The 24523-nt window shown below is 43.9% G+C and overlaps 2 protein-coding genes across 5 annotated transcripts in view; both read left to right on the top strand.

The window, feature by feature from the left end:
* Positions 1–13748, top strand: part of LOC121536533 (phospholipid-transporting ATPase IH-like) — an 86462-nt gene extending 72714 nt beyond the window's left edge. For 2 of the 4 annotated variants that reach the window (XM_041843890.2, XM_045206716.1), the window contains 6 exons: positions 2649–2714; positions 2960–3063; positions 3166–3331; positions 10385–10491; positions 11505–11752; positions 12516–13748. In XM_041843890.2, coding sequence (XP_041699824.2) covers positions 2649–2714; positions 2960–3063; positions 3166–3331; positions 10385–10462 — 414 coding nt within the window. In that variant the 3' untranslated portion in view covers positions 10463–10491; positions 11505–11752; positions 12516–13748. The remainder of the gene's footprint in view (positions 1–2648; positions 2715–2959; positions 3064–3165; positions 3332–10384; positions 10492–11504; positions 11753–12515) is intronic. The other 2 variants (XM_045206717.1, XM_041843889.2) reach the window with 2 other exon arrangements.
* A 3612-nt stretch (positions 13749–17360) lies between these two features.
* The window catches only part of LOC121536532 (guanine nucleotide exchange factor DBS), a 91223-nt gene continuing 84060 nt past the window's right edge, over positions 17361–24523 (top strand). The window contains exon 1 of the mRNA XM_041843884.2: positions 17361–17879. Coding sequence (XP_041699818.2) covers positions 17801–17879 — 79 coding nt within the window. The 5' untranslated portion in view covers positions 17361–17800. The remainder of the gene's footprint in view (positions 17880–24523) is intronic.

The following is a 24523-nucleotide window of genomic DNA, read 5'->3' as shown; positions in this document are numbered from 1 at the left end:
TATGCTAATGAAACACGTTTCTCCTTCTCCCTCCCTCTCTCCATCTCTCACTCTACCTCTCCCTCCATCTCTCTTCCTCTGTCACTCTACCTCTCCCTCCATCTCTCACTCTACCTCTCCCTACATCTCTCTTCCTCTTTCACTCTACCTCTACCTCTCCCTCCATCTCTCTTCCTCTGTCGCTCTACCTCTCCTCTCTCCCTGTCTCTACCTCTCCTCTCTCCCTGTCTCTTGCTCTCCTCTCTCCCTGTCTCTACCTCTCCTCTCTCCTCTCTCCCTTTCTCTACCTCTCCTCTCTCCCTGTCTCTACCTCTCCTCTCTCCTCTCTCCCTTTCTCTACCTCTCCTCTCTCCCTGTCTCTACCTCTCCTCTCTCCCTGTCTCTACCTCTCCTCTCTCCCCGTCTCTTGCTCTCCTCTCTCCTCTCTCCCTGTCTCTACCTCTCCTCTCTCCTTCCCTCTCTCCCTGTCTCTTGCTCTCCTCTCTCCTCTCTCCCTGTCTCTACTTCTCCTCTGTCCCTGTATCTACCTCTCCTCTCCTCTCTCCCTGTCTCTACTTCTCCTCTCTCCCTGTCTCTACCTCTCCTCTCTCCCTGTCTCTACCTCTCCTCTCTCCCTGTCTCTACCTCTCCTCTCTCCTCTCTCCCTTTCTCTACCTCTCCTCTCTCCCTGTCTCTACCTCTCCTCTCTCCTCTCTCCCTGTCTCTTGCTCTCCTCTCTCCCTGTCTCTACCTCTCCTCTCTCCCTGTCTCTACCTCTCCTCTCTCCTCTCTCCCTTTCTCTACCTCTCTCTCTCCCTGTCTCTACCTCTCCTCTCTCCTCTCTCCCTGTCTCTACCTCTCCTCTCTCCCTGTCTCTACCTCTCCTCTCTCCCTGTCTCTACCTCTCCTCTCTCCTCTCTCCCTGTCTCTACCTCTCCTCTCTCCCTGTCTCTTGCTCTCTTCTCTCCTCTCTCCCTGTCTCTACCTCTCCTCTCTACCTGTCTCTTGCTCTCCTCTCTCCCTGTCTCTTGCTCTCCTCTCTCCTCTCTCCCTGTCTCTTGCTCTCCTCTCTCCTCTCTCCCTGTCTCTTGCTCTCCTCTCTCCTCTCTCCCTGTCTCTACCTCTCCTCTCTCCTTCCCTCTCTCCCTGTCTCTTGCTCTCCTCTCTCCTCTCTCCCTGTATCTACCTCTCCTCTCCTCTCTCCCTGTCTCTACTTCTCCTCTCTCCCTGTCTCTACCTCTCCTCTCTCCCTGTCTCTACCTCTCCTCTCTCCCTGTCTCTACCTCTCCTCTCTCCCTGTCGCTCTACTTCTCCTCTCTCCTTTCTCCCTGTCGCTCTACCTCTCCTCTCTCCTTTCTCCCTGTCGCTCTACCTCTCCTCTCTCCTTCCCTTTCTCCCTGTCTCTACCTCTCCTCTCTCCCTGTCTCTTGCTCTCCTCTCTCCCTGTCTCTTTCTCCTCTCTCCTCTCTCCCTGTCTCTTGCTCTCCTCTCTCCCTGTCGCTCTACTTCTCTCTCCTTTCTCCCTGTCGCTCTACCTCTCCTCTCTCCTTCCCTCTCTCCCTGTCTCTACCTCTCCTCTCTCCCTGTCTCTACCTCTCCTCTCTCCCTGTCTCTACCTCTCCTCTCTCCTTTCTCCCTGTCTCTACCTCTCCTCTCTCCTTTCTCACTGTCTCTTTCTCCTCTCTCCTTTCTCCCTGTCTCTACCTCTCCTCTCTCCCTGTCTCTTTCTCCTCTCTCCTTTCTCCCTGTCTCTTTCTCCTCTCTCCTCTCTCACTGTCTCTTGCTCTCCTCTCTCCCTGTCTCTACCTCTCCTCTCTCCTTTCTCCCTGTCTCTTTCTCCTCTCTCCTCTCTCCCTGTCTCTTTCTCCTCTCTCCTCTCTCCCTGTATCTACCTCTCCTCTCTCCTCTCTCCCTGTCTCTTTCTCCTCCTGCTCCATCTGTTCCTTCCTGATGTCAGCTTTGACAGTCATCTGTGAGTAGAGAGAACACATCCTCAAAGAGCACGAGATCCATCTTTGTATCAGAGAGAGAAAGAGCGGGAGATTTCTAAGGAAAAAATGCAGAGTTGATTTGTTCTAGTTTTTTGCGCTATATTTCTTATTTCTATATTTGGCATCCTGCTTTTGCTCTCAAGTTTAAAGGTTATTTACCATATTTTGCATAAAATGAGACCTACATGAATGGGATGCCATACAACAGTAAAAGACAAGGTGAAATACAGGTGAAATGGACGTAGCTTGTTGCAGCATCAAACACTATAGGGTTTAGGATTGCAATCAGTGATGTAGTGGTAAAAGCTGATCGCCGTTCATGGTAAATAAAGTAAAGCTCCCTATACTTAAATGCATTTAGCCGCAAAAGGTGGATAAACACTCGCGCAAAATAAAAAAGGTGTGTGAACGGCATTTACGTGCGTTTAGCCTCAACTACACTACAGGTTTTAATAAAGTAGTTATAGTTGTTACTCTGTGCTCATATAGGTGTGAATAGTTTCAACTGATATTTAAAGAAGTCAATGGTTTCAACAGATGATCAACGACGATGTTTACCCTGGAAAACAGATCTTTATCTCAGTGGGATTATGTGTATATATAAAGGATGGGTGAAAGTCAGTGTGTGCATGATGAGATGTGGCTGACTTCCTCCTCTCTTTCTCTGTTCTCCTCTAGATGTTTGGGAACTGGACTTTCGGGACTCTCGTCTTTACTGTGCTGGTGTTCACGGTCACGTTTAAGGTGGGTTAGTGTGTGTGTGTGTGTGTGTGTGTGTGTGTGTGTTTTTACACGGTGTGAAGGAGAAAGAGTCTGAGTGAATCTGATAATAGCTGAATTAATAATCCCTTTGCACGTATATATGTCTGTGTGAGATAATTGATTGACTAGACGTTCTCATCAGTCATTAGAGCTGTAAGCCCTGGAGGCGTAACTATTGACTGATTGATTGATAACGTATGTGTGTGTGTATATCCTTTGTGTTGCAGCTTGCCTTGGACACACACCACTGGACCTGGATCAACCATTTTGTCATCTGGGGCTCCCTGCTTTTCTATGTCATCTTCTCACTGCTCTGGGGAGGCATCATATGGTAGGCCTCTCATTTTTACAACTGACTGGTTCTTACTCTGTACACTATTACTTTCACTTAAACATAGATATAGAATAACTAGATCCTCTCCTCTCCCTTCAGGCCCTTCCTGAACTACCAGAGAATGTACTATGTGTTCATGCAGATGTTGTCCAGCGGTCCGGCTTGGCTCAGCATCATCCTGCTCATCACGGTCAGTCTGCTGCCTGACGTGGTCAAGAAGGTCCTCTGCAGAACCCTGTGGCCTACCGCCACCGAACGCGCACAGGTAGGACCACAACTTGACCACAGCTCAGGAAATACAACCGCACCAGTGAATTGAAGAGTTATTCGATTGCTGCCCTCAATATGTACAGTAGATACGTATGTAGGCCTACCTGTACAATCACATCAAAAATACCTTATCCACTCACTATGACCAAAAGTATCCAGGAATAGATGCCTCTCACATACCAGACGACTCAGTACTAAAACTCCTTAAACACGTGTCAATCTCAAGGTTGGATCCGGCCTGCGAGCCCATTCAATCCAGCCCGCGGGTGGATTGAGTAAAAAATATATATATACAGTACCAGTCAAAAGTTTGGACACACCTACTCATTCAAGGGTTTTTCTTTATTTTTACTATTTTTTACATTGTAGAATAATAGTGAAGACATCAAAACTATGAAATAACACATATGGAATCATGTAGTAACCAAGTGTTAAACAAATCAAAATATATTTGAGATTTGAGATTCTTCAAATAGCCACCATTTGCCTTGATGACAGCTTTGCACACTCTTGACATTCTCTCAACCAGCTTCACCTGGAATGTTTTTCCAACAGTCTTGAAGTAGTTCCCACATATGCTGAGCACTTGTTGGCTGCTTTTCCTTCACTCTGCCGTCCGACTCATCCCATTTCATCTCAATTGGGTTGAGGTCGGGTGATTGTGGAGGCCAGGTCATCTGATGCAGCACTCCATCACTCTCCTTTTTGGTCAAATAGCCCTTACGCAAACCAGATGGGATGGCATATCGCTGCAGAATGCTGTGGTAGCCATGCTGATTAAATGTGCCTTGAATTCTAAATAAATCACCAACAGTGTCACCAGCAAAGCACCATCACACCCCCTCCTCCATGCTTCACACATGCAGAGATCATCCGTTCACCTACTCTGCGTCTCACAAAGACACAGTGTTTGTAACCAAAAATCTCAAATTTGGACTCATCAGACCAAAGGACAGATTTCCACCGGTCTAATATCCATTGCTTGTGTTTCTTAGCCCAAGCAAGTCTCTTCTTTTTATTGGTGTCCTTTAGTAGTCTCCTCCGAACAGTTGATGTTGAGATGTGTCTGTTACTTAAAATCTGTGAAGCAATTATTTGGGCTGCAATCTGAGGTGCAGTTAACTCTAATGAACTTATCCTCTGCAGCAGAGGTAACTGGTTTTTGCGACTGCACTTGAAGAAACCTTCAAAGTTCTTGAAATTTTCCGGTTTGACTGACCTTCATGTCTTAAAGTATTGATGGACTGTCGGTTATCTTTGCTTATTTGAGCTGTTCTTGCCATAATATGGACTTGGTCTTTTACCAAATAGGGCTATCTTCTGTATACCACCCCTACCTTGTCACAACAACCCTGATTGGCTCAAGGAAAGAAATTCCACAAATTAACCTTTAACAAGGCATACCTGTTAATTGGAATATCCAAGATGGCGTAGTAGTGCAGTCCTGTTTTTGTCGTGTGTCTGTAAATAGCCTGTAAATACCCTGTTTTTTTGTATTTTTCGTACATATTTCCCTATCAGACTTTTCATCCTTCTACAAAATATACTTTCCTGCAACCCGCCTCACTCAATGTGGAATGGATTCTATCATTGACTTACCTTTTATCTAGAATCTCCAGTTGAAACTAGCTAGCCAGCTAACTAGCTACTTGCTATTAGCCACAGTTAGCGGTATTTCACCCAGAACATTGGATTTTTCTGCCGGAATAATTTAATCACTGGACATTAATCACCAGATCGCAACTAGCTAGCCGCAACCGAATGGATGTTGCTGTTTGGCTAATCACCACTGCCCCTGATGCAAGCACCAGTTAGCCTCGAGCTAGCCTAGAGCCAGGCCCATATCCCGGCTATCTACCTCTCGGTCTACCGGACAGGAGTAGCCAGCTAACTAGCTACTTGCTATTAGCTACCGTTAGCGGTTTTTCACCATTGTCTGTGGCCTGCACCACCTACCAGCCAGCTCTAGCCTGGACTATTATTCGGCCAGTCTGCACTGTCTGCACAGCGCGTTATCGACCCAGAACATATCAGTTTTTCTGCCGGAATCACTGAATCACTGGACCTTTAACTCCGGATTCATCGCTACCAGCTAGCTGCAACAAAATGGACGTTGTGGTTTGGCTAATCATCCTGAGCTAGGCCCATCTCCCGGCTATCTACCTCTCTGTCAACTGGACGGAACAACCTTGTGTTGACACGGAGCCCCGCCGATCCTACACGACTGGTCTGCCGACGAAATCGTCTGATGTGGTTACAACAGGCTTCCCGTTACGACGTCGACCACGAAGATTCCATCTGCTAGCCCCGGCCCGCTAGCACACGCTAGCCGTGGCCTCTTTCTCGCTAGTGCTTTGGCAGCCCCCGAACTACCTCTGAACTATCTTATTGCTGTTCACCGGACCTTATGATAACTCAGCTATACAGCTGATGCCTGCTGTACTGTTCCTTTTTACGGTACCGCATCCTGTTTATGTTTAGCCTCAGCCCAAACTGTGTCGTCATTACCAGCTGTTGTCTTAGCTCTCTCAAATTATACCTGTGATTGCTTTATGCCTCTCTCCCATGTCAATATGGTTTGCTTATTGCTGTTTCGGTTATTTCTAATTGTACTATTTCACTGTAGATCCCCCAGTCCAGCTAAACCTGCCTTAGATAGCTCCTTTGTCCCAGCCCCCATACACGCGGAGACCGACTCAATCGGTGCCTCCAGTGATGCTATCTCTTTCATTGTTACCCAACGCTTAGGTTTACCTCCACTTTACTCATATCCTTCCATATCCTTGTCTGTACATAATGCCCTGAATCTTTTCTACAACGCCCGGAAATCTGCCCCCTTTATTCTCTGTACCCATCGCACTAGAAGATCAGTTCTTAAAGCCTTTAGCCGTATCCTTATTCTAGTCCTCCTCTGTTCCTCTGGTAATGTTGAGGCTAACCCAGGCCCTGCAGCCCTCAGTATCACTCCTACTCCCCAGGTGCTATCATTTGTTGACTTCTGTAATCGCAAAAGCCTAGGTTTCTTGCATGTTAATATCAGAAGTCTACTTCCTAAGTTTGAGTTATTCACTGCGTTAGCACACTCCGCCAACCCTGATGTTCTAGCAGTGTCTGAATCCTGGCTTAGGAAGGCCACCAAAAATTCTGAAATTTCCATCCCCAACTATAACATTTTCCGTCTAGATAGAACTGCCAAAGGGGGTGGAGTTCCAATCTACTGTAGAGATAGCCTGCAGAGCTCTATCATACTATCCAGGTCTGTGCCCAAACAGTTTGAGCTTCTACTTCTAAAAATCCACCTTTCCAGAAATAAGTCTCTCACTGTTGCCGCTTGCTACAGACCCCCTCAGCCCCCCAGCTGTGCCCTGGACACCATATGTGAATTGATTGCCCCCCATTTATCCTCAGAGTTCGTACTGCTTGGTGACCCTAAATTGGGATATGCTTAACACCCCGGCCATCCTACAATCCAAACTAGATGCCCTCAATCTCACACAAATTATCAACGAACCTACCAGGTACAACCCTAAATCCGAAACATGGGTACCCTCATAGATATCATCCTGACTAACTTACCCTCTAAATACACCTCCGCTGTCTTCAACCAGGATCTCAGCGAACACTGCCTTATTGCCTGCGTCCGTAACGGGTCCGCGGTCAAACGACCACCCCTCATCACTGTCAAACGCTCCCTAAAACACTTTAGCGAGCAGGCCTTCCTAATTGACCTGGCCCAGGTATCCTGGATGGATATAGATCTCATTCCGTCAGTAGAGGATGCCTGGTTGTTCTTTAAAAGTAATTTCCTCTCAATCTTAAATAAACATGCCCCATTCAAAAAATACAGAACTAAGACCAGATATAGCCCCTGGCTCTCCACAGACTTGACTGCCCTTGACCAGCACAAAAAAATCCTGTGGCGTACTGCATTAGCATCAAATAGCCCCCGCGATATGCAACTTTTCAGGGAAGTTAGGAACCAATATACACAAGCAGTCAGGAAAGCAAACGCTAACTTTTTCAAACAGAAATGTGCATCCTGTAGCACTAACTCCAAAAAGTTTTGGGACACTGTAAAGTCCATGGAGAATAAGAGCACTTCCTCCCAGCTGCCCACTGCACTGAGGCTAGGAAATACTATCACCACCGATAAATCTACAATAATCGAGAATTTCAACAAGCATTTTGCTACGGCTGGCCATGCTTTCCACCTGGCTACCACTACCCCGGCCACCAACTCTGCACCCTCCGCTGCAACTTGCCCATGCCCCCCCGCTTCTCCTTCACACAAATTCAGACAGCTGATGTTCTGAAAGAGCTGCAAAATCTGGACCCCTACAAACCATCTGGGCTAGACAATCTGGACCCTTTCTAAAACTAGCCGCCGAAATTGTCGCAACCCCTATTACTAGCCTGTTCAACCTCTCTTTCGTAACGTCTGAGATCCCCAGAGATTGGAAAGCTGCCGTGGTCATCCCCCTTCTTCAAAGGGGGTGACACTCTAGATCCAAACTGTTACAGACCTATATCCATCCTGCCCTGCCTTTTGAAAGTATTTGAAAGCCAAGTTAACAAACAGATCACCGATCATTTCGAATCCCACCGTACCTTCTCCGCTATGCAATCCGGTTCCGAGCTGGTCATGGGTGCACTTCAGCCATGCTCAAGGTCCTAAACGATATTATAACCGCGATCGATAATAGACAGTACTGTGCAGCCGTCTTCATCGACCTGGCCAAGGCTTTCGACTCTGTCAACCACCGCATTCTTATTGGCAGACTAAATAGCCTTGGTTTCTCAAATGACTGCCTCGCCTGGTTCACCAACTACTTCTCAGATAGAGTTCAATGTGTCAAATCGGAGGGCCTGTTGTCTGGACCTATGGCAGTCTATGGGGGTGCCACAGGGTTCAATTCTTGGGCCGACTCTTTTCTCCGTGTATATCAATGATGTCGCTCTTGCTGCTGGTGACTCTCAGATCCACCTCTACGCAGACGGCACCATTTTGTATACATCTGGCCCTTCATTGGACACTGTGTTAACAAACCTCCAAACGAGCTTCAATGCCATACAACACTCCTTCAGTAGCCTCCAACTGCTCTTAATCACTAGTAAAACTAAATGCATGCTCTTCAATCGAACGCTGCTGGCACCCGCCCACCCGACTAGAATCACTACTCTCGACGGGTCTGACCTAGAGTATGTGGACAACTACAAATACCTACGTGTCTGGTTAGACTGTAAACTCTCCTTCCAGGCTCACATTAAGAATCTCCAATCCAAAGTTAAATCTAGAATCGGCTTCCTATTTCGCAACAAAGCCTCCTTCACTCATACTGCCAAACATGCCCTCGTAAAACTGACTATCCTACCGATCCTTGACTTCGGCAATGTCATTTACAAAATAGCCTCCAACACTCTACTCAGCAAATTGGATGTAGTCTATCACAGTGCCATCCGTTTTGTCTCCAAAGCCCCATACACTACCCACCACTGTGACCTGTACGCTCTTGTTGGCTGGTCCTCACTACATGTTCGTCGTCAAACCCACTGGCTCCAGGCCATCTATAAATTACTGCTAGGCAAATCCCCGCCTTATCTTAGCTCATTGGTCACCATAGCAGCACCCACCCCGTAGTCTGTGCTCCAGCAGGTATATCTCACTGGTCATCCCCAAAGCCAACACCTCCTTTGGCCGCCATTCCTTCCAGTTCTCTGCTGCCAATGACTGGAACGAATTGCAAAAATCTCTGAAGCTGGAGACTCTTATCTCCCTCACTAACTTTAAGCATCAGTTGTCAGAGCACCTTACCGATCACTGCACCTGTACACAGCCCATCTGAAATTTGCCCACCCAACTACCTCATCCCCATATTGTTATTTATTTTGCTCTTTTGCACCCCAGTATCTCTATTTGCACATAATCGCTTGCACATCTAGCATTCCAGTGTTAATACTAATTGTAATTATTTTGCACTATAGCCTATTTATTGCCTTACTTCCGTAACTTGCTACATTTGCACACACTGTATATATATTTTCTGTTGTATTTTTTTGACTATGTTTTTTTACCCCATATGTAACTTTGTGTTGTTGTTTTTATCGCACTGCTTTGCTTTATCTTGGCCAGGTCGCATTTGTAAATGAGAACTTGTTCTCAACTGGCTTACCTGGTTAAATAAAGGTAAAAAAAAAAAAAAGGGTGGCTACTTTGAAGAATCTCAAATAAAAAATATATTTTGATTTGTTTAAAACATTTTTGGTTACTACATGATTCCATATGTGTGATTTCATAGTTTTGATGTCTTCACTATTATTCTACAATGTAGAAAATAGTAAAAAATAAAGAAAAACCCTGGAATGAGTAGGTGTGTCCAAAATTTTGACTGGTACTGTATATATATATATTTATCGACTTTGAAATGACTAAAACCAAATCAAATTGTGACGCAGAGGAAATATATTCAAATTTAAGTGTGGCCCTCCTGTCTGGTGAAGACTAAATGCAGGCCGCAGGGAAAATTTGTTTGACACCCATGTCCTAAAAGCTTGACCCTGTGTAACCCACACTGTAAAAACACCTTTCCCCACCTTTCACCTGATATTACTACTTCCTGTCACTGCTTAGCTGCACTTCCTGCTTCATGTGATTTCCAAATAGACCATTACCCAGCCCTTGGCACTCCTGTAGATCTGACACAATTGCATAGGCGTGAGCAACACCTGTGAAGATTACACCCAGCCTATCAGAAGGGAAGATGAAGCAAATATCATATTGCTTATACCTATCCAATGCTTTTTAGATATAGCAAAACTGATCTGTAGCTAAATCTAACTGATTTCTTTCTGCTTTCCTCTTCCCTCTTTCTCTGCCTCTGATTCCTAATCGAACCCACCACCGTCCCCCTTCTCTCTCTCTCTCTCTCTCTCTGCTGTCTGTTTCTATCTCTCTCCTCACCCCACCGCTCCCTCTGTCTCCCTCCTCCACTGCTCCACTCCGCTTCCTGTAACCTCCGCCCTCTGAACCCGTTACCTGGGGCAACGACAGTCCACTTGCCCGTGCCTTACCGTGGAGCCATCCACCATCTTCGTGCTCTCTCAGTCCGATAGCAGATTGAGTTTCTGATTGGCCGAGAGATGGCAGAGGAGGAGGAGGTGACTCTTTTAAACACTTTCTGTGCATGGTGGCATGTCCCAATGTGGAAATCACGTCAGTGCACCACTGTCATTCAGTTACATCAGTGTTTCAACGTTAACTCCCAACATTCCAACATCAATCATAATAGTGTTCCCATCCAGGGCTCTCTCACCATCCAGGGGCTCTCTCACCATCCAGGGCTCTCTCACCATCCAGGGGCTCTCTCACCATCCAGGGCTCTCTCACTATCCAGGGGCTCTCTCACCATCCAGGGGCTCTCTCACCATCCAGGGGCTCTCTCACCATCCAGGGGCTCTCTCACCATTTACATTTGAGTCATTTAGCAGACGCTCTTATCCAGAGCGACTTACAGGAGCAATTAGGGATAAGTGCCTTTCTCAAGGGCACATCGACAGATGTTTCACCTAGTTGGTTCAGGGATTCAAACCAGCGACCTTTCGGTTACTGGCCAAACGCTCTTAACCATTAGGCTACCTGCTGCCATCCAGGGCTCTCTCACCATCCAGGGCTTCCATTTCCATTTCAAACAATTCAACTCAATTACCAGACAAGATTATCATTCATACTGTTATATATGCTAGTGCTGACCATGCTACAGCTGATAACAAGTTGTACTCAGTGATTTGTTGCCTTCTGTTAGCATCCTGCTAGCCTTACAATCTCACCCAGTACCATATTCAGCATATCTTCTCTTCATGTTCCCCTATGGATGCTGTTCAAATGTATGCACTGTATCTACTGTATATTGATGTGTAAAATGTACATGAAAGTGTTATTCCATCCAAATGCTAACTTGCTAGCATGTGTATGTTATGTTTTCTACTCTGCAGTAATCCTCAGTGAAAACAGAAAGATTATTGCGAGCAGCAGGACACTGGGAAGTTGAAGGGCTATCATTACATGTCACATACAAGACAGTTTGTTACAGTGCAAGGGTTCACCGCATGGCTTCTATTCAGTACCTCCTCCTGGTTACTGACCCCTCCTCACCCTTACTGTTTGCCCACAGAGGGTGAATGCTGATGGGGTGTGTGAGGGGAGTGTATCCTCGGTACCCAGTCCCCAGTCCTGTTGATGGAGGTGGAGGTGGAGGCAGTGAGAGAGACATGCTTTGCCCTGCTAGGACCTGTGAGGGGGACAGAAGAGGTGGAGGGGTGCAAGCTGCCAGGACCTATGACTCCATGATGTCACACAACCCTAACTACCTGCTCAGCCAGCCCCTAGACCACGCCCCCTCAGAGAACTAGGGTTGCTACGGTAACTAAACTCCAATGGCAACAGAATATATGTCAGGGGTGGCGATGCTGCTAAAATGGCTGCCTGTTGCACTGTGGGAGGGGGGGGGTGACATTTTATTTCCAGCTAGGGGCTCTTCACCGCCGCTGGGTGGTTTACTGTGCTGAGAGGCTTGCTCACTTGGGACGAATCACAAATATGGAATGCAACACATGGGGCTGTCTGGGTGGTTTGATTGTCACGATTATCTTTGGGTGCTTTGGGGTGGTTTGGCTGGAGGGATAGGGTGACTTGCTTGGGGTGGTGCTGTATTATAAACTAACTTGGGATGCAACAGGGACATTTTCTGTCTTTCCTTCTGTCCTGCTGAGAGCTACTGTAAGGTGGATTCGCTCAATGTCTTATTATTGGATCACGCTCATGCTGTCCATTCCAACACAGGGGTCAGAGCCAATGATATCACAGCAATTTTGTGAAAATAAATACATTTGGTATCTTAAAAATGGCGATAAAGTTTAACACATAGGGAAAACCATGGCATTGATTATTATTGAATACACTGAATTGAATAAAATATCAGGCAACATCAGTGTCCATTTGCATGAGAAACACTGACAACCTCTGGTGTTAGAAAATGGTACTGCATGTGTGTGATTATTTGTTAGTTTTTTAAATCACGCTGATCATCTGAATGTGAATTGATCCTGAAACAGACTAGGGTATTTTCAGTAGATCTTAACACTCCCTCTCTTTTTTTTCTGTATTCTCTCCTTCCCTCCTCCAGGATGTTGACAAGCCGTTGCAGGGCAGTGTAGCAGAGTTGACCCCCGTGTCCCCTGGCCCTTCTGGCCCTTCCTCCAAACGGAAGAGTACTGACTCCTCCCACCTCCACATCAGGGTTCCAAAATCCCTCCCACTCCGCAGATCTGAGTCCTTCCCCCTCAAACTACTATTGGCCCACTGGACTGATGGGGGCGGGGCAGACCGCTACACCCTCAGCCCCTACATGCTCCGCCTCTCAGGGGCCGGTTTCACCTACTACGCACCGGGGCCAGAGACCTTTGTGTGACACACACACTCACACACACACACAGGCTAATGTGTGAACACACAACGATGTGCACACACACAGAGACCAATGTGAGCTAAACCTACAGCCTACCATGGATGTGGAAGGATTTGTGTTCCACTCATAAACAATGCAAACACACACACACGCAAAGTAATTCACACATACTCAAAAACATGAAACATCTTCACACAATTCACCATATGCATTGTCAGCCATTCAAATATACCCCCCTCCCCCAAGCTGCCTCCCACTGGCCTGTCATAGTAAATGTAAATGTAATAGTTCCATTTCAGTCTGGTCCTGATCTCAGTCCAGTCCCAGTCCACACCTCTACTCTGTTCTGCTACTCCACTCTCCATGTAAAAATACTTGAATCCAACGTTGACACCAGTAGTGTTAAAGGAAAACTCTCACAGAACACAAGAAGTTCTGTATTTGAATGTGCGTCTCTTCTACACTAAGGAATCGTACTGTGTCACAATATGAAACAGCATTTTCTGTTTCTATTTTATTTACTGTCGTTGTCTTTTTTTAAACTTTATTTTCTCTGTCTCTCAAATATGTTCCTTTTGTTGAAATAACGGGAGTTGCTTCGCAAAATGTTCTGGGGAGAAAGACATCTGTTATTCACTGCACGTGTGAGTGTGTGTGTGTGTAAATATGTGTGTGTGTGTTCAAGAGATACCTCTGCCTTAGTATAACAATAACAGCAGGCTAGGAGCCAAAGGAGAAGAAGGGAACTGTGTAATTCTCACTATAGTGGTGTATCTGTCTATTCTAAAGCCTTACACACCTAATTTTCCCTTTTCCCCTATCCCCCATTCCCCAGTGAACTTGTGTAAGTCTGAACGCAATGGATTGGTGTAAGTAGTATGGTGAAAATTCCACCAAGCCTTTCAAGGAACAATATGGAGCTACTAGTATAGTTGTACACAAGGGCCTAGGGGGTGGGGCCTAGTGGGTGGGGCCTATGGGGTGGGGCCTATGGGGATGGGGGTTAGGGACTAGGGGTGGAGGGTGGGGTCTGGGGGGTCTAGGTGGTGGGGGCTAGGGACTGGAGGTGGGGCCTAGAAGTCCATTTGGGATTGGGCTAGAGGGAATAGAAGAGGATCAGAAGAGGGATGTAGAATAGGAGCTACCCTGCCTTAATCCACTATCTCTCATCTCCACTGGTATAGATGTACTGTGTACCACCAGCTGGAGCATGTCTCTGTGCAACTTCTTTAGTGGCTGGTGAGTGTGGGAACTGGCCTGACCCATGGATGTGTCTGTGGTAGAGTATCTTCCATTTCACCATGTTCCCTCACTCTCTTTCAGAAACAGTCTTTTATTTTCTTTCTCTCTATCATATATCTCATCATCTCCCCCACACACACACACACATGCACACACATACAGACAAACACACAGACACACACACATACACAACCTCTCTCCTACCCATCACCCACATTATCATAACTTTGCATAGCACCACTATCCCCCTTAAACTCTCTATCGACCCACTCTTTCCACCATGTGGCCATACACTGTAACGGCACTCTGTTTGGGTCAGGCCTATGGGTCAGACCGATAGCTATGCCCTGTACACAGGCTGATAGGGTTCTTTCATGGATGTTTTAATGACTCATTAGTCAGTGTTGCTTGCATTATGCTTATGTTGTCTAAAGATTGTGTATGTTCTGTTATGCAAAGGTTATTGTCCGTACTCTAGAATGGTATATCTTTATCGTACCAGGTTATGACTTTTTATATATGTTCAATTTTCAACTGCGGTATTTTATGTGGTATATATTATGAATGCAGATTGTTTATCATGTATGGATGTAACTTAAACTATTGGATATATGTATTATTTTGGGGTAGGGTTAGGGGTTTGGGAAATACATTTTAAAAAATGAATGACTTGAATCAAACAGCGCTGTCACAATCAAATCCATCTTTCTAGAAAGTCATATAACTGATATGATTGGTTCGCCACATCCTCTATGTAAATGATTGTAGATGGTGTTAGTAACATCTGTGGTGTTAGTGACATCTGTGGTGTTAGTGACATCTGTGGTGTTAGTGACATCTGTGGTGTTAGTGACATCTGTGGTATTAGTGACATCTGTGGTGTTAGTGACATCTGTGGTGTTAGTGACATCTGTGGTGTTAGTGACATCTGTGGTGTTAGTGACATCTGTGGTGTTAGTGACATCTGTGGTATTAGTGACATCTGTGGTGTTAGTGACATCTGTGGTGTTAGTGACATCTGTGGTGTTAGTGACATCTGTGGTGTTAGTGACATCTGTGGTGTTAGTGACATCTGTGGTGTTGGTGACATCTGTGGTATTAGTGAGAGACTCTGAAAGTCATTGGATTCATAAGGATCTTTGTGTGTTTATAGGTCTGCTGAGTGCTGACACATACAACAAATATCTCTATACAGTAGAAATTATGTCTCATGTTGTCTTTGCACCAGGGCACAACATTGTCCTTTCAGGTTTTATGTTTGTTTATGACTAGATCCATTTGGTTGAGCTTACTGACATGGATTCTAAGGGGTTATCATGAATGTCGTATATCAGACCAGTGGAGGCTGCTGAGGGGAGGACGGCTCATAATAATGGTTGGAATGGAGTGAAAGGAATGGTATCAAACATTGCTTGATACCATTCCATTCCGGATATTATTATGAGCCGTCCTCCCTCAGTAACCTTCACTGTATAAGAGCCACTGTAAAGAGGACTTCATGATGATTTGACCTCTCATCCAATGAGTTGACACAGTAACACAAACAGTGAAAACTCTCCCCATAACCACCAGCCTGAATTTTTTCTAGCTACGCTGTATTTAGGCCTCTCGTAATGACAAAAACATCAGACAATGAATGCATGACTTCCAACGGACATGACATAGGCTGCGTTTACACAGGCAGCCCAATTCAGATATTTTTTTCACTAATTGTTTTTTTGTGTAAACGCAGCCTATGTCATGTCCGTTTGAAGTCATGCATTCATTGTCTGATGTTTTTGTCATTACGAGAGGCCTAAATACAGCGTAGCTAGAAAAAATTCAGGCTGGTGGTTATGGGGAGAGTTTTCACTGTTTGTGTTACTGTGTCAACTCATTGGATGAGAGGTCAAATCATCATTTTGTCACATTATTATTATTATTATTATTATTATTATTATTATTATTATTATCTTATCAATATTATTGGAAAAACACATTATTTTTGTCGATTATATTTTATTTTGCTAGTGTTGTATCCAGTGGAGAAGAGTCTATTTGAACTCTATTTACAATTTGCTTTTGGTTTTTTGTAACAACCAAAATGAAAAGGTATATCCACAGAATAAACACACAGAAGACTTTAGAAGACAATGACACACACTTTTCCTCACATGAAGGTCTACTACTGTAAGTGCACTGAGTTTTATAGTAGGCTAGTCACCCACAGAGATTATATTTCTATGTAGTCACCCATCACTCATCTCAGAAGCTCTTTGTATTAAACATTTTGTTTTCAAGATCACAGTGAGAGAAAAAGTGACCAAATTACTTGATTGGTCTGTCTCTGTCTCTCATTGGTTAAACACACCAGCCCTGTGACTGTCGCTGACCAGAATGTCCCGCTTCTTTTATAAACACATTATCAGCACAGCTCCAAGTGCTCTCACCATACTGCTTCTGGACTTGTGATACTCTCACAATGAAATGAAATGTACTGTACTGTACTGTGCTCTCAAAAGGCAAATGGTATGCTGCATCACATACAAACCGACAGTACTGTTTGTGTCCGTGAGCAGTTTTCAAGGTCGTTTTTCTGCAAAGATTTTAAAAGATGTTCATCTGTTGACATTTTGCCAGCCTATCTGTAGCGAATGAGGGCAAAGCTCTGTACTGTCATTCTGCTTGTAATAAATAAATTATAAAACACACCGGTTTTTCAAACTCCATCCTGTCTTCCTATATGTCACAGTATCTGCATTTTTATTGAAGGATATAGGTGACCTGGCTAAGTTGAAGGGCCCAGTGTCCTGTGTCTCTGCGCCACAGTAAGGTGTTGAAATGGCACAGAGTGGCCACATGGTGTTGATAGAGGACAGCTAATCCCAGAGCCTGTTTAGAAAACAACCCCAGAGAATGAACGATAACAGGAAGTGATAATCAATCATCATGTTGTTAATGAGGATGAGGTAAACCTTTATTTTATCCTGTTCTCCCTATACCTTTTCTCTACCCCCAATCCCGTCTCCCTCTCTCCCTCTTTCCCTCTCTCTGTCTCCCTCCCACTCTCTTTCAGTCATGTCGTTTCTCAGAGCTGCATTGAGACTTTCAATCAAACTGCCCTCTCCTCTTGTTGTTGCGACTGCAGCCAAGCCTCAGTCCCATCAGTCTTGTGTATGTGAGGTGTGTGTGTCTGCAAAAATTGGACTTGCCTGCAATCCCCCCCTCTCCACTCCTCCTCTCTAGGTCTGCATGTGTGCGCATGTTGCGGCTGAAGGGTGCATGCGTACATGTTCACTGCCCTCTCCTCCTCCTTTCCTCCTCCCCCTAACCAGAGGCGGCATCCTCCATTCTGCATCTCTCAGTGCAGCCGGTGACGTCTGCATTCATCGCAGATTCAGCATCCTCCCCATCCCCTCTCTGCAGCCAGCATCCTCTCCTCTCTCTGAAACATCCCTCACTTCTCTCTCCTTTCTTCAGCATCCCTCACTCCATCCGCACCATCTGCAGTGCGAGTCAGCCAGCCAGCCAGCCAGCCAGCCAGGCACGTCTCTCATCGCTTTCTCCCCCTCCGTAGAATCCTTACCCTGTGCTAGTGACTGCAGTCTCCCCCCTCTTGCCTCCTCTCCCTTTGGCTAAGTAGCTACTCCAGTCCCCCCCTCTCCCTCCACAGCATCAGCTGTTTGGAGCACCAGGCAGACAGACCGACAGGCAGGCTCCCTCTATCCCCAGCCACGGAGTCCCTTCTCTGGGTAGCCGGGCTCCCATTCCCCCTCCTGAGGATGATCCTGTGGATGAAGACGGAGGAGATGGCCCTTGGAACGATGCTAGAAAGACTCAGACTGGTCACCCAAAACGTTGGTATGTGTCAACAGCATGGCTATTTACAAGAATGCCTATGTAAATAATATGTACGTATGTACAGCAACAGCATGACTCCCCAAAACATAGGTAACAACAGCATGCTTATCTTAAACATGGGGTAGCCTTACCTAACATCAGTGTGGTTATCAAAACATTGCTATATGAGGCATAGCTGTATATATCTATAGGTTTCTATGTCATCCTTGTCAATGGCACACCCATCAGTGTGGGAGGGCACTTAGCTATGTTCTGTGATGCTGTGTTGTGGAGCTAAAATGTAATGTGTGTGTAGTGTGATATTGACCTAAATCACCAGAACCCCTGCAGCTCTGGAATACTGCAATCAGGAATAGATTGGTTGATTGGTTGAATAGAGAACTAGATGGGTAAGAAATATTATTATTGTAGATACCTACTGTATTACATAGTAATTACTGTATTACAGCGTAACCACGTAAGATAGGGCTTAAACATTGGTGTACACAGGTGACTGTATTGCCCTATTTCTTTCACCACTCTGTCCTGAAGTTACAAGTATTCAGAAGTCGTACATTTTAACAACAGTAAGCGTACGACTGGGGTTTATATATAAATGCCTGGAGCATTTCAATTTTGGAGAATCTCTTATAAAATGGGTCAAAATCATGTATAGTAACCCTAGGTGTAAAATAGTAAATAATGGCTATTTCTCCGAAAGTTTTAAACTGTCAAGAGGAGTGAAACAAGGTTGTCCACTATCGGCATATCTATTTATTGTGGCCATCGAGATGATAGCTATTAAAATCAGATCCAACAATAATATCAGGGGATTAGAAATCCAGGGCTTAAAAACAAAGGTGTCATTGTATGCTGATGATTCATGTTTTCTTTTAAATCCACAACTAGAATCCTTCCACAGCCTCATAGAGGATCTAGATACATTTTCTAACCTTTCTGGATTACAACCAAATTATGACAAATGTACTATATTACGTATTGGATCACTAAAAAATACAATTTTTACATTACCATGTAGTTTACCAATAAAATGGTCTGATGGTGATGTGGATATACTCGGAATACATATCCCAAAGGAAATAAATGATCTCACTTCAATAAATCTTAATAGAAAGTTAGCAAACATAGAAAAGATCTTGCTACCATGGAAAGGTATATACCAGTCAATTTGTGGAAAAATCACCCTGATTAACTCTTTAGTATTATCCCAGTTTACCTATTTGCTTATGGTCTTGCCTACGCCTAGCGAACAGTTTTTTAAATTATATGAGAAAAAAATATTCCATTTTATTTGGAACGGCAAGCCAGACAAAATTAAACGGGCCTATTTATATAATGAATATGAATTCGGAGGACAGAAATTATTAAATATTAAAGCATTAGTCCTATCACTAAAAGCTTCAGTCATACAAAAGTTATACTTAAATCCGAACTGGTTCTCTAGCAAATTAGTAAGATTGTCTCACCCAATGTTCAAGAATGGCCTTTTTCCCTTTATTCAGATTACAACCTCTCACTTTCAGTTATTTGAAAAGGAAATCATCTCCCAAATATCACTATTTCTAAAACAAGCCATAGAAAGTTGGTTGCAATTTCAGTTTAATCCTCCAGAAACGACAGAACAAATAATGCAACAAATATTGTGCTTAAACTCAAATATACTAATTGACAAAACCCCTTTTTTTTTTACAAAATGTTTAAAAAAGGTATAATCTTCGTAAATGATATCATCGGTAGAACTGGTGGAGTTATGTCGCATATGCAGCTAACAAAAACATATGGAAATGTCTACTCTACCCAAAATTACAACCAAATAATTGCAGCCTTACCGCAAAAATGGAAGAGGAAAGTGGAACGGGGAGAAAGTAAGGAACTTGTCTGTCGGCCTTGCATTAAAGAACAAATTGGTTAAGGAAAACTGTGATAAATAAAAAAGTATACCAGTTTCATTTAAGGACCAAAGGATTGACAGCCGTTCCATATAGATTGCAAAATAGTTGGGAAGAGATTTTTGACGTCCCGATCCCATGGCATATTGTTTATGAACTGATACGCAAAACGACACCGGATTCAAAACTTTGAATCTTTCAATTGAAATGATTATATAAAATTCTTGCTATCAATAGAATGTTATTGATATGGGGGATACAATCTTCCCAGCTCTGCAGATTTTGCTGCGAAGAGACAGAATAATTAGATCATTTGTTTTGGTACTGTCCATTTGTAGCTTGTTTTTGGACACAGGTCCAGGAATGGCTAAAGGATTGCAATATTTACCTGGAGCTAACCTTGCAGATAGCATTACTGGGTGATCTGAAAAGTCATAGTCAATTGTTCAATAATATAATAATACTTTTAGCAAAAATGTTTATTTTCAATTCTCAATCTGTAGAAACAATGAGAATAGAAAGGTTCAGAATTTTTGTAAAACATCACAGTATAGTTGAAAAATATATGGCAAATAGAAATCCTATATGGATGGTGTTAAGAGATAGATGGGAGGTGTTGAATGGAGTTGAAGGATGGGACTAATAACAACTAACAACAAATAATAACAAGATAACTAATAATGTAAGCATACTGTGTCCATAATAAATAATAAGTATATACAGTGGGGAAAAAAAGTATTTAGTCAGGCACCAATTGTGCAAGTTCTCCCACTTAAAAAGATGAGAGAGGCCTGTAATTTTCATCATAGGTACACGTCAACTATGACAGACAAATTGAGAAAAAAATATCCATAAAATCACATTGTAGGATTTTTAATGAATTTATTTTCAAATTATGGTGGAAAATAAGTATTTGGTCACCTACAAACAAGCAAGATTTCTGGCTCTCACAGACCTGTAACTTCTTCTTTAAGAGGCTCCTCTGTCCTCCACTCGTTACCTGTATTAATGGCACCTGTTTGAACTTGTTATCAGTATAAAAGACACCTGTCCACAACCTCAAACAGTCACACTCCAAACTCCACTATGGCCAAGACCAAAGAGCTGTCAAAGGACACCAGAAACAAAATTGTAGACCTGCACCAGGCTGGAAAGACTGAACCTGCAATAGGTAAGCAGCTTGATTTGAAGAAATCAACTGTGGAAGCAATTATTAGGAAATGGAAGACATACAAGACCACTGATAATCTCCCTCGATCTGGGGCTCCACGCAAGATCTCACCCCGTGGGGTCAAAATGATCACAAGAACGGTGAGCAAAAATCCCAGAACCACACGGGGGGACCTAGTGAATGACCTGCAGAGAGCTGGGACCAAAGTAACAAAGCCTACCATCAGTAACACACTACGCCGCCAGGGACTCAAAAAAACGTTTGACCTGTGTCATTGCCAACAAAGGGTATATAACAAAGTATTGAGAAACTTTTGTTATTGACCAAATACTTATTTTCCACCATAATTTGCAAAAAAAATTGATTTTCTGGAAAACATTTCTCATTTTGTCTGTCATAGTTGACGTGTACCTATGATGAAAATTACAGGCCTCTCTCATCTTTTTAAGTGGGAGAACTTGCACTTACTTTTTTTCCCCACTGTATGTTGTAGGTTGGGAGCTTTTTTGAAAGAGCACAGTTAGAAAGATATGCATATAGAAGCAAACCGGATGGACATCATGAAAATGATCGGAGAGGTTGAGAGTAGAAGACGTTCAGGAGAAAAAATAACAAAATATAATTATTGTAAAATTGGCTGTGTCCTTAAAATGTAGATAGTAAGTATAAGATGGAAGTAGAGGCCTAAGCATTATTGTTCACTAGTTTACTCCAAGTAGGGAAAGGGTGGTGGGGTTGGAAAGTAATAAAGGGGAATATATATTTTTTAAGGATATGTATGTATGTGTGTATGTATGCATGTACAGTGGGGAGAACAAGTATTTGATACACTGCCGATTTTGCAGGTTTTCCTACTTACAAAGCATGTAGAGGTCTGTCATTTTTATCATAGGTACACTTCAACTGTGAGAGACGGAATCTAAAACAAAAATCCAGAAAATCACATTGTATGATTTTTAAGTAATTCATTTGCTTTTTATTGCATGACATAAGTATTTGATACATCAGAAAAGCAGAACTAAATATTTGGTACAGAAACCTTTCTTTGCAATTACAGAGATCATACGTTTCCTGTAGGTCTTGACCAGGTTTGCACACACTGCAGCAGGGATTTTGGCCCACTCCTCCATACAGACCTTCTCCAGATCCTTCAGGTTTCGGGGCTGTCGCTGGGCAATACGGACTTTCAGCTCCCTCCAAAGATTTTCTATTGGGTTCAGGTCTGGAGACTGGCTAGGCCACTCCAGGACCTTGAGATGCTTCTTACGGAGCCACTCCTTAGTTGCCCTGGCTGTGTGTTTCGGGTCGTTGTCATGCTGGAAGACCCAGCCACGACCCATCTTCAATGCTCTTACTGAGGGAAGGAGGTTGTTGGCCAAGATCTCGCGATACATGGCCCCATCCATCCTCCCCTCAATACGGTGCAGTCATCCTGTCCCCTTTGCAGAAAAGCATCCCCAAAGAATGATGTTTCCACCTCCATGTTTCACGGTTGGGATGGTGTTATTGGGGTTGTACTCAACCTTCTTCTTCCTCCAAACACGGCGAGTGGAGTTTAGACCAAAAAGCTCTATTTTTGTCTCATCAGACCACATGACCTTCTCCCATTCCTCCTCTGGATCATCCAGATGGTTATTGGCAAACTTCAGACGGCTTGGACATGCGCTGGCTTGAGCAGGGGGACCTTGTGTGCGCAGCAGGATTTTAATCCATGACGGCGTAGTGTGTTACTAATGGTTTTCTTTGAGACTGTGGTCCCAGCTCTCTTCAGGTCATTGACCAGGTCCTGCCGTGTAGTTCTGGGCTGATCCCTCACCTTCCTCATGATCATTGATGCCCCACAAGGTGAGATCTTGCATGGAGCCCCAGACCAAGGGTGATTGACCGTCATCTTGAACTTCTTCCATTTTCTAATAATTGCGCCAACAGTTGTTGCCTTCTCACCAAGCTGCTTGCCTATTGTCCTGTAGCCCATCCCAGCCTTGTGCAGGTCTACAATTTTATCCCTGATGTTCTTACACAGCTCTCTGGTCTTGGCCATTGGGGAGAGTTTGGAGTCTGTTTGATTGAGTGTGTGGACAGGTGTCTTTTATACAGGTAACGAGTTTAAACAGGTGCAGTTAATACAGGTAATGAGTGGAGAACAGGAGGGCTTCTTAAAGAAAAACTAACAGGTCTGTGAGAGCCGGAATTTTTACTGGTTGGTAGGTGATCAAATACTTATGTCATGCAATAAAATGCAAATTAATTACTTAAAAATCATACAATGTGATTTTCTGGATTTTTGTTTTAGATTCCGTCTCTCACAGTTGAAGTGTACTTATGATAAAAATGACAGACCTCTACATGCTTTGTAAGTAGGAAAACCTGCAAAATCGGCAGTGTATCAACTACTTCTTCTCCCCACTGTGTATATATATATATATAAAAACATGGGGGATTGGAAGTGATGCAGACAATTACATTGATGGAAGTTACAATCTATCTGCAATATTAAGCTGATCTACTCCCCAAAAAAACACAAAAAAAAACAGTAAGCGTATGGGACTGTAATAGGAGACCAGATGACCCAGATCTTGTCTCTCCACGTCATTATATCCCAGCATCTTATCTAGCTTTGACGTACACATAACATCTCCTCTGACACTGACATTCATTCCAACCGTAGTCAGGTCTGTAAAAGGCCAGAGACTGTGTGGTTTTATGTTGAAAGATTTAGATTATAATGTATGTCCATCATACAATTTATGTATTTCATCGATTGGATTGAAACGGTCTTTGATGCAGTTTTACGTATTGATTATAAACATTAAATGTCTCTGTGAGTGTTCCAAGGCTGGTTGTCATAGACTTTCATGAGTTAAAAAGATGGTGGGCTATGTCAGTTATCTTGTGCATTTTATTTGCATTATGACCACCATGTGGGTGGCAGGTAGCCTAGCGGTTAAGGGCATTGGGCCAGTAACCGAAAGGTTCTGGATAAGAGCTTCTGCTAAATGACTAACATGTAAATGTACAGTGAGGGAAAAAAGTATTTGATCCCCTGCTGATTTTGTACGTTTGCCCACTGACAAAGAAATGATCAGTCTATAATTTGAATGGTAGGTTTATTTGAACAGTGAGAGACAGAATAACAACAAAAAAATCCAGAAAAACGCATATCAAAAATGTTATAAAATGATTTGCATTTTAATGAGGGAAATAAGTATTTGACCCCTCTGCAAAACATGACTTAGTACTTGGTGGCAAAACCTTTGGTGACAATCACAGAGGTCAGACGTTTCTTGTAGTTGGCCACCAGGTTTGCACACATCTCAGGAGGGATTTTGTTCCACTCCTCTTTGCAGATCTTCTCCAAGTCATTAAGGTTTCGAGGCTGACGTTTGGCAACTCGAACATTCAGCTCCAGCTCCCTCCACAGATTTTCTATGGGATTAAGGTCTGGAGACTGGCTAGGCCACTCCAGGACCTTAATGTGCTTCTTCTTGAGCCACTCCTTTGTTGCCTTGGCCGTGTGTTTTGGGTCATTGTCATGCTGGAATACCCATCCACGACCCATTTTCAATGCCCTGGCTGAGGGAAGG

Source organism: Coregonus clupeaformis, chromosome 23 (genome assembly GCF_020615455.1).
Source record: "Coregonus clupeaformis isolate EN_2021a chromosome 23, ASM2061545v1, whole genome shotgun sequence".
In the NCBI taxonomy this organism is placed as follows: domain Eukaryota; kingdom Metazoa; phylum Chordata; class Actinopteri; order Salmoniformes; family Salmonidae; genus Coregonus; species Coregonus clupeaformis.
Note: the sequence above shows the minus strand (reverse complement) of the source record. Positions and strands in the feature narration are given on the sequence as shown.